Here is a 14,289-nt window from a genome sequence, read left to right as displayed (position 1 = left end):
CTTGCAAAAATTTGTGAATCTGGTAGTTTATATTTTTATGTTTTAACAGCGAATCTAGTATTATAATTTTGATGTTCAGATGTTATAATAGTACTTATTTTCAACTTGCAAGAAAGATACGAACGAATGATTTGAAACTCGGAATGCGGGATGAATGTTTTTTGTTGTTGTTGTAAATTATACATTGTAAAGGTAACTTGATTTAGAAACATTTACATTTCCCAACGCTCTCTACTGACAAGAATTTAAATAAATAGTTGTGTATGTGGACAGCAGCACGTTCAAAGCGTGAGCACAGACAAAATCTATCTACCAACCATTGCTGTGACCTTTATAAAGAATAATTGTTGGAAGAAGGAAATAGAAAAGAGTGATCATAAGAGTATTATGGAGATTTTTGTTTAGTATTACTGTTTAACAATCCTATTAAAATCCTTAAAACAATTTGATACATCAAATATTTTTTTACTATTTTACAAATATGTGTAAATTGCATAGAAAATGTATGAAAGAGTCGAAAATATAAATTAGTATCTCGATTACTGCATCGGATGCCATGTATTTGCAACTTGTTGGAAAGGATTATGCAAGTTGTAGCTGTCAACAAAAAGAGAGTATGCAAGTTGTTTTTATTTTATTTCTAATAATACGCCCGTTATACGATTTATCATTCTGCTTTTTTCTTTTTCTAGTAGTATAATTAGCTACTTTAGATAATGAAACATTAATTAAGGATAAAGAAGGAACCAAAGTATTCACATGATTGTAACATCAACTTTTTTCCCTAAGAAAAAAAACAGGAAATAATTGTCAAAAAAAAAAATGAAAGAGAGCATGTGATGATTACGAGTTTACTGTATGCTTTCCTAACGAGAGTACAAACTTCATCTAAAGCTATAGTAGCAATTTATACTATACTTCAAACGCTATGGCTGGTCTATATTTGTAATCAAATATTTATATTTATAGCTAAAACAGTTCATATCTAAAGTTTCTTTGGTAAGACCCAACAAATAGTTATTTTCCTGTATCAGATGCTTGAATTCAGGATCTAATCTATCTCTTAATTGTAAAAGTTTTTCCAGATTTGGCACTACCGACACTGAAATAAACATTTCTCTGTGAATGACTACTTCTACTGAAACTATGTTCGAGGGAATTATGAAAAATGACATGCATGGGGAAAAAGGGTAGATGACAACTAATGAAACTATATATGCTTATAATCTTACTAAACATACCGCATATGATTAAATTACATGTTTTCATGTTAAATGTTTAATGAAATCAGAAAATTGGTTTCGTAAATATGTCATCTATAAGACGAACCAAAATTTCAGTAAACAATCAGACTAAATATCGATATAATAATATACTGAAACAGAGTAAACATATTGACTGGTAGCTTTGAAATTTTATATCATTTTTTCTTTCTAGTAGTCCAATATATTTATTAGTTATTTATTATAATACAAATACTTATATAAGAGAGCTAGAGATTGCCTTATACCAACAAAACTTGTATTCAAAATTTATTGTCATCGACTTGGTGGAATAATTTTTTTTAAAAATGGGTAGATGGACCCGTGACAGGCTTGCAGCTAAGGCCACAGCCATCGGCCTAAATACTTTTATATTTATAGTTTCATCAATAATTTCGGTGGCTTAATTCTACGTAACACTTTTGCTTTTCCTTAATTACACATGTATACTATATGATCCTGACACATTATTTATAGAAACATGAATTAGTTCCTTTTATGTGTGATTACACGTTTACAATTGACAGGTAAACAAACAGTCCTTTACAACCGGGATTTAGTAAAATGGCCGATTTTTTAGTATTGCTGTTGGATATAAATACTCAGCATTCAAACGCAAGAAAACTCGTATATAAATCATAGATGACAAAAAAAAGTAATCCTATACGTACTATGTATAAAAACTTTTATACTTTTAAATAAAATAGTAATATTTATGTTATGTAACAAACGTTATCAAAACCTTAAACCACAAACGTTATGAAATCAAATTGAAAATAACAATTGTTTCTGAAAACGACGGTCTACTTATACACACCAATTGAATCCAAAATAACTTTTTTTTTTTGTAACAATCGATATTTTTTTCAAATAGAATCAATGATGAAACGAATATTAAAATCACAAAGAAGGATATGCTTATAATTAAGTAAATAGAAAAAATGTAAATTATTGTCGGCTAATGCATAATAATCCTAGTTTCTCCTATTGTGTATGAGGATAAACGTGGGCAAAGACATGGTGAGTTCGTCAGTGGCAAATCAAAGTAACGAATATATTGGTAACATCTTTTTGAAAATTAATCGATATAAACACTAAAAAGGTTAAAGATTCGGGAAAACGACAATAGCCTTCCCTGTCGAATAGCAATAACAATATGAATAATATTCTGGCAAAAAAAAAAAAAAAAACCTTATCTTTATTAGCGAGGCAGCTTATAAACCAGTGGAATTTTTTTTTTTTTTTTGAAAATTCCACTCAAATAATAGAGTGAAGAAAAGTAAACAGAAAAAAACCATTTTAATATTATCGTTTGATTTTAAATTTCATCGAAAAACAGTTTATATAAACACCCACCCCACTCTTTCACGAGTACATTCATCACTCACCAGTGTCAAACAATGGCACCATCAATGAAAGAAATCTTCTCTAAAGATAATTTCAAGAAAAACAAGAAACTTGTTTTGCTATCCGCCGCCGTGGCCTTGCTCTTCGTAGCCGCCGTCGCCGGTATTTCCGCCGGAGCTTCGAAAGCCAACGAAAAAAGAACTCTATCCCCTTCGTCTCACGCCGTGCTAAGATCCTCCTGCAGCTCCACGCTTTACCCTGAGCTCTGTATCTCCGCCGTGGCAACTGCCGGGGGAGTCAAGCTAACGTCGCAAAAAGACGTCATCGAGGCATCGCTTAACCTAACAACAACCGCCGTGGAGCACAATTACTTCACCGTAAAGAAGCTGATCAAGAAGAGGAAAGGACTAACGCCGCGCGAGAAGACGGCGCTTCATGACTGTTTGGAGACTATTGATGAGACGCTTGATGAGCTCCATGAGGCTGTGGAAGATCTCCATTTGTATCCAACCAAAAAAACTCTCCGGGAACACGCCGCAGATCTCAAAACCCTGATTAGCTCCGCCATTACCAACCAGGAGACTTGTCTCGACGGCTTCTCTCATGACGGCGCCGATAAGCAAGTTCGTAAAGCCTTACAGATGGGTCAGGTACGTAAAACATCAATTCTTTATCCATTTGCTGCTCACATGTGATGTGGAATTACATAAACATTATAGAAATATGTGAAATGTATAAGATAGAATCGTCGACTTTAATCAAAATATCGCAAATGTAAGACAAAGTGCATTTGGTCTTCGTCGTCGTTCATTAAATTTTATGGAATAGATAGATATTGGCTCAGCATAAAGCACTAGTTCTGAAAACGTATATAGTGGCAAAAATCATATTGAGTTACTATAAAACTATATAGATATACCTCACATTATAACTATTAATTTCATATATCACATCACGTCACATTGACAACTTTTAGAGCTTTGTTTATTTTAACATTAACATATTTGTTAGCTAGTGCTGGTCCATGTGTGTGAATAGTAGCTATCTATCGTTGTTGCTAGAGAATATTATTACATACCTTCAATTATTATTATAACTTGTTGGTAACACGATATTTTTGAAGATCGATATAGCTTTATAACGAAACGATTAAATGTAGATACACGTCGAGCACATGTGCAGTAACGCACTAGCAATGATCAAGAACATGACTGATACGGACATAGCCAACTTCGAGCAAAAAGCTAAAATCACCTCAAACAACCGTAAGCTAAAGGAGGAGAATCAGGAAACCTCGGTGGCCGTAGATATTGCCGGAGCCGGAGAACTAGACTCCGAGGGATGGCCGACTTGGTTATCGGCTGGTGATAGGAGGCTTCTTCAGGGTTCGGGCGTGAGAGCCGATGCCACCGTGGCAGCTGACGGTAGCGGTAAATTTAAAACTGTGGCGGCTGCGGTTGCCGCGGCCCCGGAGAATAGTAACAAGAGGTATGTGATACATATAAAAGCCGGAGTTTATAGAGAGAATGTGGATGTTTCTAAGAAGAAAAAGAATATAATGTTTATGGGAGATGGTCGGACGAGAACTATTATCACCGGAAATAGAAACGTCGTCGACGGTAGCACCACTTTCCACTCCGCCACCGTTGGTAAGCAATTTTAATTATTAACTTTTTTGAAAAAAGATATTAGCAATTATGCACGATTGTGGTCCTTTATTTGGTGGAAAAAATCTTTACTTTTTTTCATGCACATTAAATATATACATGTAGATTCTTGTCTTAGTACCCACTACAACAGATATTCGCACATGTACCCTAGTAATAACGAGATGAAACTAAATGCGAATTTGAATTTACCAAATTTGAACAAACTAAATGTGAATTTCAATTTACCAAATTTGAACAAAACTCTTTAGTTAGATATGAGTCATGTAAGAGAGTCTTGGTCCATTATTTCTTGGCTTTATTCATATGCTTTTCCAAGTCACATTATGTGGGATTTGTATGATGATGGCTCATCCACTCGTGAAGTGAGCCGTTAGTTTTATGGAGCACCTTTTATTTTTCTTTCTTATTCTTTTTGTTTGAATGTAATTGACTTTTCTATCCAACTTTGGTCCCTTAAATAAAGTTGTTTCATCATTACATTACACCTAGTATATCATTGGCATTTCTCTATAGTCCCATTATAGTTTATAAAATATTACTAAAATTCGTTAAACTAAAGGTAATATTCTTTATAGTAAGATAAGTCTGTCTTAGTTAATCTTTTAGCTAATGATGTCGTTAAGTAACCATTGTTTCTTTTTTTGGCCCCAGCTGCTGTCGGTGAGAGATTCTTAGCTCGTGACATCACTTTCCAGAACACGGCGGGTCCGTCGAAGCACCAAGCCGTGGCTCTCCGAGTGGGTTCTGATTTCTCCGCCTTCTACAACTGTGACATGTTAGCTTACCAAGACACTCTCTACGTCCACTCTAACCGTCAGTTCTTCGTCAAGTGTCTCATCGCCGGAACCGTCGACTTCATCTTCGGAAACGCTGCCGTCGTGCTTCAAGACTGTGACATCCACGCTCGCCGCCCTAACTCCGGCCAGAAAAACATGGTCACTGCTCAGGGACGTACGGATCCGAACCAGAACACAGGGATCGTTATCCAGAAATGTAGGATCGGTGCCACGTCGGATTTACTGCCGGTGAAAGGTAGTTTCCCGACGTTTCTTGGTCGCCCGTGGAAGGAGTACTCGCAAACGGTGATAATGCAGTCGGCTATCTCAGACGTGATCCGACCCGAAGGGTGGTCCGAGTGGACGGGTACATTTGCGTTGAACACTCTGACTTATAGAGAGTATGCGAACACAGGAGCAGGGGCAGGAACTGCAAACAGAGTGAAGTGGAGGGGCTTTAAGGTGATTACGGCTGCTGCTGAGGCTCAAAAATATACGGCTGGTCAGTTTATTGGTGGTGGAGGTTGGTTATCCTCGACCGGTTTCCCCTTCTCGCTCGGTCTTTAATTTGAGATATATATATTGTTGTGTTCCTTAAATGTTATTGCAAATCGTGTTTCATTTTTGTTTTATGTTGTGTTGTGTATTTTTCTTTTCTTTTCTAGATCATAGTGTATTAGTAACGAGATTAAATAATGCGGAATTTTTCGCGTTTAGAATATGGGATTTGAGAGAGAAGGGATGTTGCTATTTGACGTCATAAAAAAAAAAAAATTGTTTCTTCACTTGTAACTTCTCTTACATTTTGGTTGTTGACGAAACTTATGTCCATATATGAATTGAATTATGCTATAAGATAGCAAAAGATATAACTGTTTTGATATGCATGCATGTATGATGTATCTATAACTTAGGATGTGGGAAGGCTTATGTTTAAACTGTTCTTGATTAAACGACCGGACCGGCTAAGGTTTTTATTATTAATGATATAGTTAAAAATAATTTTTTTAAAAAGAAAGCAGAGCGATAATAATTGTGGTAGAGATTGTTCCAAGAAGGCATGGCAAACATAGAAAAGACCAAGAATGATAATGATAATTGTACAATTCCGTTAATTTGTACTGTGAATCACGAACAAAAAAAAAGGTCTCCTGGTTGACCTTAATTAGATTAAGCTGGCCAAAGTTGACTTCTCTCCCAAATTATAACATTATCATTATCCAAATGCATATTTCGAACTTTCCTTTCTACTTGTAACGTATTTATTGTTTAACGTCAAAATCAAAACGAGGAGCATTGGCTTATCAGCAGTGGTAGTAGCGCCTGGTGAACTTAGCCGAACATGGTTCAATATGAAAGAAGGTCCATTGTATCAATGCGTACCACATGCGGACGAAGCTTAAATTATATTATTTGACCAATCGTCGATTAGTACTGTACCACACCAATACTACTAACTAACCTGTCAGTTGGAAAAGTTGTCTACTTAAGTCAGCTAATTTGCTCATTCCGGTTCATGACATCAAATTACCGAGTCATCATAGCTACAAAAACTGAAGTTGGTCTACTGAGATGTGGATGAGATGCCACTTGACCAAGAAAGCACATGGCGGCTGGTACTCGAGTTCGTGAAATGAAGATGCCAGATGGCCTTCTTACACATGTATACCGTATACGTCTAGTCTTATAGATTTTCATCCCTTAATTTATATACTTTCTAGTTTGACTATAAAATTATAAATGGTAAAATTAATAGTAAACCAAAACTTGGCCGGTTGACATTTATCTTAGATTTTAAAAAGGTCCAACTCTTAGTATTCATAACCTGCTTTTTTGGTTCATCTTATGGGCTTTTTAGACCACAAAACCACTCCTTGATCATAAAAAATACACCTTTCGAATTTCCAATGAGAGAAAGTGGATCAATATAACTCTTTAAACCCAAATATTCTTTGAGTATGATAATTCCATAAATGACATTAGACAACCAGACTTCTTTAATATTCTGCAAGAAACCAATCCCAAAAGGCCAAAACTAATTTTATCACCCCCTAATATTTATGCAATCATATCATTAAATTCGTAATCCTAAGCATCACCATAGTTTCCATATAAGAAAAAAAACATAACACGCAAATTAAGCATTAGGATAATACGTAAATTACGTATACACCAAAAAACAAAATATACTGTAGGTATTAAAAAATATTTTCCAATAAAGTCATGATATATACAAACATACATCATGCACTAAAGTTGTCAATTAGTTAAGGATAATCCACATATTTTGAAGATATTTTCGTGCACTGAAATCCAGACAATTCTAATTAACTTAAAGCACACTATAGTTAACCAACGAGTGATATATAACTAGAAGTCAACGAAATTTTTAACTATTTTAATCCAACATGACCCTGTAATTTATTTTGTATTGACAATATCAAGTACGTTGACCATTTCCATCTACTTGTCCTTCTATGCTTGTTAGCTTAGTTGGAATGATTAGCATGTGGTTACCAAACAAAAGTTGAATGGTTTATAGTTATACTCTCTAAGTCTAATAAGTACATGTGCAGAGTGTAAGTTTCACTATCTATGGGCCTACAAGTGAAAACGATACTTTAACTTAATATGGTACAAGAAAAGACAAACATCTGGACTTTGACTTGCAAGTAGTATTATCATGCTAACCACACCCATAAACCCAATTCGTGTTTTTTTTTTTACTAAACCAAGGTCGAATATATTGCACTAATTATAGAATATTCAAATACTATAAGGTGAAAGACTGTGAAAGGAAACTACCAAATGAAGATTGATTTAACATTAATTAGTGACAGTTAACGACCTAATGGATCATCACGAATTTAATTAGTGACAATATTACGCCTGCCTAATTCTAGTGGATCATTAACACACACTTCCTTAAGAAACATAGCAAGAATTAACGCGTCACGTCAAAATAAATATTCACATTCACATTCTTATTCCACACCAACTTATATATAAATCCATCCATCCATTGTCAAATCAATATCATTTCTTCATTCTCATTCAAACACTATAAACCCTAAAAAAACAGAGTTTGATTTTTGTGCGTTTTCTAATGGATACTGTGAAGTCAGTCAAGAGAGGCTATGGCAAAGTTGACGAAGCTGAAGATTTAGCCTTGAAGAGGAAGACGGCAAAGCGATTTATCTACATGGGCTTGTCCGTAGCTGTTCTGGTGGCGATTATAATCGGTTCCGTCGTCGCCGTCGCTGTTCATAGCCGGAGTAACAACTCTCCTAAACCAAGACCCAATTCAACCCCCGAGTTGACTCCAGCCGCTTCACTCAAAACTGTGTGCAGCGTGACTCGTTACCCTTCTTCTTGTATCTCAAGCATCTCGAAGTTTCCAGCTTCCAACACGACGGATCCGGAGGTTTTATTCAAGCTCTCGCTCAAAGTTGTCGCCGACGAGCTCAATTCGATTTCCGATTTGCCGAAGAAGCTCGCGGAGGGGACTAACGACGAGAGAATCAAATCGGCGCTCGGCGTTTGCGGAGATCTGTTCGACGACGCGATCGATCGTGTTAACGCTACCGTTTCCGCCATGGAGGTTGGCGACGGTAAGAATATTCTCAACTCGACCAAGATCGACGATCTCAAAACGTGGCTCAGCGCCGCACTTACAAGTCACGACACGTGTCTCGACGCGCTCGATGAACTCGTCCAGATCAAAACCGACTACGCGAACTCAACAATCACGCAGAATCTCAAATCCGCCATGGTTAACTCTGGCGAGTACACCAGCAACAGCTTAGCCATCGTCGCCAAGATCCTCTCCACGCTAAGCGATTTCGGAATCCCGATTCACCGGAGACGACTCCTCAATTCGGCCGATTCGTTTCCCCATTGGGTTAGCCCAAGGGCGAGAAAGTTACTCCAAGCGAAGAATCTAACCCCAAACGTCGTCGTTGCGGCTGATGGCTCCGGCGATGTCAAGACGGTTAACGAAGCTGTGGCGAGAGTTCCGGAAAAGGGGAATACGGTGTTTGTTATATACGTGAAAGCTGGTACCTATGTTGAGAATGTGCTTTTGGATAAGAGTAAGTGGAATGTTTTGATGTACGGCGACGGCAAGGATAAGACCATTATCTCCGGTAGCAGAAACTGGGCCAAGGGCACTCCCACTTTTCAAACGGCGACGTTTGGTATACTCTCTCATCTTTACTTATTTTTACCCGATTTTGACTATTTTAGTGACTCTACTCTTTAGGCCATTTTTACCTTTGATTTGGTAATAATTTAGTTATACGCAGTAAATAAAACGCTGTCGTTTTCATTAATGTTTAATACTTTGGACTTATTACGAGTTTACCCTTGATGCAGCAACCCAAGGCCAAGGATTCATGATGAGGGACATCGGAATCATAAACACCGCCGGACCAGAGAAGCATCAAGCGGTGGCATTCCGATCAGGAGCCGATCTCTCAGTTTACTACCAATGCGCATTCGATGGTTTCCAGGATACTCTCTACCCTCACTCTAACCGTCAGTTCTACCGTAACTGTGACGTCACCGGAACAGTAGATTTCATTTTCGGAGCTGCCACTGTCGTCTTCCAGGATTGCACTATCCGACCGCGTGAGCCACTTAAGGGTCAGTACATCACTATCACCGCTGAAGGTAAGAAGGATCAGAATCAGAACTCTGGTACAACGATCCAGCGTTGTACAATCTCCCCCAACGGAAACGTAACTGCTGAGGTGTATCTTGGCCGTCCGTGGAAGGAGTTTTCGACGACGGTGATTATGCAATCGGTGATTGGGTCGTTCGTTAATCCAGCTGGGTGGCATAGGTGGGATGACAAAAAAGAGCCGCCTTCGACTATATTGTATGGAGAGTACAAGAATTCGGGGCCTGGGTCGGATGTGTCCAATAGAGTTAAATGGGCCGGGTACAAGCCTGTTATGTCTGATGCTGAGGCAGCGAGGTTCACCGTTGCTAATTTTCTCCGAGGGGGTGATTGGTTACCGGCGATGGGAGTGCCGTTTCAACAGGCTTTATAATAATGTTGTCATCAATTTATTTATTTTTTTAAAAAATATTATTTCGTTCGTACTATTTTATTTTAGATTTATCTTAAGAAGCATTTAATGATTTTTTTAGCTAGATTATTCTTATTTTTAAAAATTCAATATATTCTTTTGTAACTTCAAAAAAAATATATTTTATTTTTAAGGATTTCAGTTTTTATGATAAGCGCCTCTATTTACTATGAATGATTTGCATCAATTCCCATTATATCGTATGTATGTTATTATTTTTGGTCAACACCCGTAGTGTATATATATTAATTTTCAAGTGAAAATCCCCTGTATAGCGTTTGGATTAAATTCAGCTAGGATTATAAAGTTATATATATATACAGTTAAATTTTTTTGTGTTTGCTTGGAGATCCATATTCTTCTAATTGAGAATTTTTTCCCATATTCTTCATATGGAATACTTCTTATGCATTTATATCGGGAATTTTTTTCCATATTCCATAAACTTATGATATAAATTTATGTGATTCCGTAAACGGAAATGCAGTTATGGAATTTTTCGTATTGGAAATGCATAAGAAGTTTATGGAATTAATCACACAATTTAACGACATAGACAAATTGAGCAAAAGGGTGTGGCATGTATGTTTGACCAGTTATTATATTCTTCCATTTTCTTTGACATCTTATTATAATATTTAGAATATAAAATTATTTTCAGAACTTGTACAAAATTATAAAATTTTTCCTTCAATCATTATAGCTTTCTTAGTTCATTCAATAGTTTTTCTACTGTCTAACAAATACAAAAAAACTTACCTATTATTTATTATCTTATTTAGATTTATTATGAAAATAAATATTATTCGAGATGACTAATCGAAAACTAAAGACGCTTTTCCGAGATGATTGACGAAGTCATATATAAAAATTATATGGAAAATGAATTCAATTATACCAATATAAGTTTTCAGAATGGGACAGTTCTTGATGAGCACTGTCCATTCACGCAGGAATTTCTGGGGCACACCAGATTCACTCAGATAATGATTTGTTTAATACGTTGTTTACTCTTTATTTTGCAGTGTGTTTTTATTAATGAAAATATTTTTGTTAATAGGATGTTACCGGGCACAGACCCTTTGATACTGACTTGGTGACACTTGATGATCTAGTACACACTTATGGTGATGATGGTGTATTCCAATTCCAAGATGATCTTAGGTCTTACAGGCTCCAACATGGTCTTCTAACTATTGTTATTCCCATCTATCCTAGCTACAACAATTTAATTAACAATGTAAGTACTAATTACATATAAGTATAAATAAGTATTATACTAAATATTCTTTTGTATACTTAGGGGTTTACATATGATGTTAGCGTGGAGAACATGCAAATTTCAGTTTCCATGTGTTATCATGCTCTCCTGGCGGTAGCAATATACATCATCAATGGTGACCGGGTCTTACTTTGCCAAGACTGCTATGGGACAAACTGGGGATGCGGAGGTTACGTATTCATCTCCATTAACATGGTCGTGGCGTATTTCGAAGTTCTTTGATATTTCTGAATTTAGTTTATAGTTTCTTTAATGTGAGTGTAAAAACTAATTTAGTCATGATGATGTGTACGCGTTTAACTTTTGGGCTTTTGGATAGGTTTGAATCTTATATAGCAGTGACAATTAAATCGGCCAGTGATCCAAACATGTAATCGAGTTGCGTTTTAAACGTTTTGGTCTTAAGTTTTTAATTATTTTGAAGTGATTACTTCTTGGTTACTGTTGGTGTTGGGTTTCGACGATCATAAGGCCCACCAAATAAGCCCATTAGGGCGTACGCGCAGGCCAGGAAAAGAGGCCCAGTAAGGGCCCATGGAGGAATACCCGGGCAGGAGGATGAAGTCAACCTGGAGAAGAAATCGGGATTGGGGAGCCGAGATTGCAGCGAGACGTTCAGGAAGGGTTTCGAGGAATTTTAGTTTAAATAGCAGATGAATGTGAAGGACACAATACATGTAATCAAGCTCAGAGCGAATCAATAGAAAAAGTGAATACAAAAGTCCAGTTCGTTGTTTTTCATAGTTCTAAGTCGATTTGTACCGAAAGTCTGCCCAGATCTCATTTTACAAACTTATTCTTCTAATTGTTGTTTCTAGCCCCAACAGTTACGAACGTGGTAAAATGTTTATAATTAACTGAAAAAATGAAGGCATGGTCAATATTAGACTTTTACAAAAAATTTTGACAAAAATAAGCAAATAATAAGAGAAAAATAGGCAAAACATAAGTAACACATAAGCAAAACATTAGAATATATGGATATATATATACAGTTAGTTAGTAATAGAAATTATTGGTTTAAATTATGATCTGAAGTTCTTAACATTTAAGTCAAGACTACTTATTATGACAAATCCACTAGAATTTGCACCATTCCATTATTTGATATGATTTACTATCAAATTAGTGGAAAACAAAAAAGAAGTCATTTTCGCCCAGTTATTTATTAACCTTTGATCCGTACCTTTCCACTTTGTTAACCTATATATATGGTTAATTATTAATATCGAGTATGATATAATATGTATGGTTGAATTTATATGCGGTTGCGGTATTCCAAAACTGTAGCATTAGGCCACGACTTCCACGCTGTTGATAAAAAAAAAAAAAGTAACTTTGGTTTCTCCATCATACACAGATAGAATCTTGCCGTTTGATGAGGATGATTTTAAGGTAAATCTTGGACGTCCATGGACTAGGGACAGACAAGTCATGGAAAAGAAGTGGACTCAAATTGCATGACTAACCCTAGAGATTAGCTTGCGTGTAATAACTCAACGGATCCTTTTCCTCCGACAGTGGTTTTCGGCGTGACTAATAGAGTAATGTGGGTTGGGTAATTAACACCGGTGATGATGGACGAGGAGGCCAAAAAGTATACTGTCGATGAATTTGTGAACCAACAAGGAAGGTTAAAGCAAACTTGTGTTCCTTAATTACAAGTTACAACGGTTCTATGTATTCTAGTTTCTGTTAAATCTATACTGGTAACTCAAGGTGAGTTACTATCTACAAATACAATATGTGAAGGACAATTCTGAAAAATAATGTAAAGTTTATGGTGTTAAGTTTGTGTGTTTCGATATGTGAAAGCGATATAGTGGTAAGATTTCTATAGATATAAAGTTGACAATAAGTAAACAACAAAACAAACAAGCAAAAGTTACCTAATGTAAAGTTGCAAAGTCATAAGCAAAAGGTACTCTGATCATTGTTACTCGACGCTCTTGTCCGTAAATTTTACTGAGCTAGCCTAGAGTTCTCTTTAGGGCTTCTTTGGTCTCACAGCTGTGGAAGAACCATGTGAAGATTTTCGGGGTTTTGAGTGAGCTGGTTTCATCTGATGAATCTGTTTTGTCTAGTTTGAATGTATTTGATGAGATGATCGCTGATTCGTTGGAGTATCTGAGGGAAACGATCGAACGTTTTGATGAGTATGGGAAGGTTATGACTGATGCGCGCGGAAATCGATGAAATTAGAGGGAAGTTGAGTTATGTGATACTTGTCTCATTGATCACGAGACTTGTTTGGAAGGTTTTGATGAGATTATGGAGTTTGATTTCTCGAGTTACATGAGAAATATTAAGATAATTGTGACTATGAAGAAAGGGAGAGAGCTGGGAGCAATAGCTTAGCCATTGTGACTAAAATCTTAGGTGTATTAACCAAACAAGACGATAACAAGAGTGTACTTTGTTTTTTAGAGACAGAATCGGGTTTTCCGGATTGGTTTGGTAATGAGGACCGCAAATCACTTATGACTTTGCAACTTGACTCCTAGTCTCCTAATGTAAAGGTAGCCAAAGATGGAACTGGAAAAATCAGTTCAAGATTCGTTATACACGTAAAGGAAGGTCATTACGTTGAAAATGTTAACGTGACAAAAAATATTGTAATGTACCGTATGTACGGCGACGAGATCACGAAGATGGTCGTCTCCGGTAGCCTTAACAGGATCGAGAAACCTAACATCATTACCTTTCAACCGCCACTTTCGGTAAGTAGAGTTATTTCCGGTTTCACCGTTTGATTTGGTTCTAATAGGGACTGGTCATGATTTAGCTTTGCAGCTGTTAGTGGAAAAGGGTTCGTTGGGATATTGAATATTGATGCTTTGATTAACAAACATGGATGGT

The 14,289-nt window shown here is 36.4% G+C and overlaps 2 protein-coding genes across 2 annotated transcripts; both read left to right on the top strand.

Annotated features, from left to right (window-relative positions):
• Positions 1–2,456: 2,456 nt before the first annotated feature.
• LOC104745705 (pectinesterase/pectinesterase inhibitor 3) lies at positions 2,457–5,840 on the top strand. The gene is made up of 3 exons (XM_010467021.2): positions 2,457–3,259; positions 3,769–4,258; positions 4,931–5,840. Exons 1-3 carry the CDS (start codon positions 2,663–2,665, stop codon positions 5,620–5,622), a joined length of 1,779 nt encoding a protein of 592 aa, XP_010465323.2. The 5' UTR covers positions 2,457–2,662; the 3' UTR covers positions 5,623–5,840.
• A 2,127-nt stretch (positions 5,841–7,967) lies between these two features.
• Positions 7,968–10,299, top strand: LOC104745704 (pectinesterase 1). Its single transcript, XM_010467020.3, has 2 exons — positions 7,968–9,251; positions 9,430–10,299. The coding sequence occupies exons 1-2, from the start codon at positions 8,162–8,164 to the stop codon at positions 10,107–10,109; spliced, it is 1,770 nt and encodes a 589-aa protein (XP_010465322.1). The 5' UTR covers positions 7,968–8,161; the 3' UTR covers positions 10,110–10,299.
• Positions 10,300–14,289: the final 3,990 nt, after the last annotated feature.

The sequence above is a fragment of the Camelina sativa genome, chromosome 15 (genome assembly GCF_030686135.1).
Source record: "Camelina sativa cultivar CO46 ecotype springtype chromosome 15, ASM3068613v1".
Lineage (NCBI taxonomy): Eukaryota > Viridiplantae > Streptophyta > Magnoliopsida > Brassicales > Brassicaceae > Camelina > Camelina sativa.
This window is presented reverse-complemented; position numbering and strand designations above follow the sequence as displayed.

Excerpts from the sequence above, each read along its gene's own strand:
- LOC104745705 (XM_010467021.2), top strand. The coding sequence starts at position 2,663 with ATGGCACCATCAATGAAAGAAATCTTCTCTAAAGATAATTTCAAGAAA. Across the intron at positions 3,260-3,768 it reads AAGCCTTACAGATGGGTCAG|ATACACGTCGAGCACATGTG; the intron begins GTACGTAAAACA and ends GATTAAATGTAG. Across the intron at positions 4,259-4,930 it reads TTTCCACTCCGCCACCGTTG|CTGCTGTCGGTGAGAGATTC; the intron begins GTAAGCAATTTT and ends TTTTGGCCCCAG.
- LOC104745704 (XM_010467020.3), top strand. The coding sequence starts at position 8,162 with ATGGATACTGTGAAGTCAGTCAAGAGAGGCTATGGCAAAGTTGACGAA. Across the intron at positions 9,252-9,429 it reads TTTTCAAACGGCGACGTTTG|CAACCCAAGGCCAAGGATTC; the intron begins GTATACTCTCTC and ends CCCTTGATGCAG.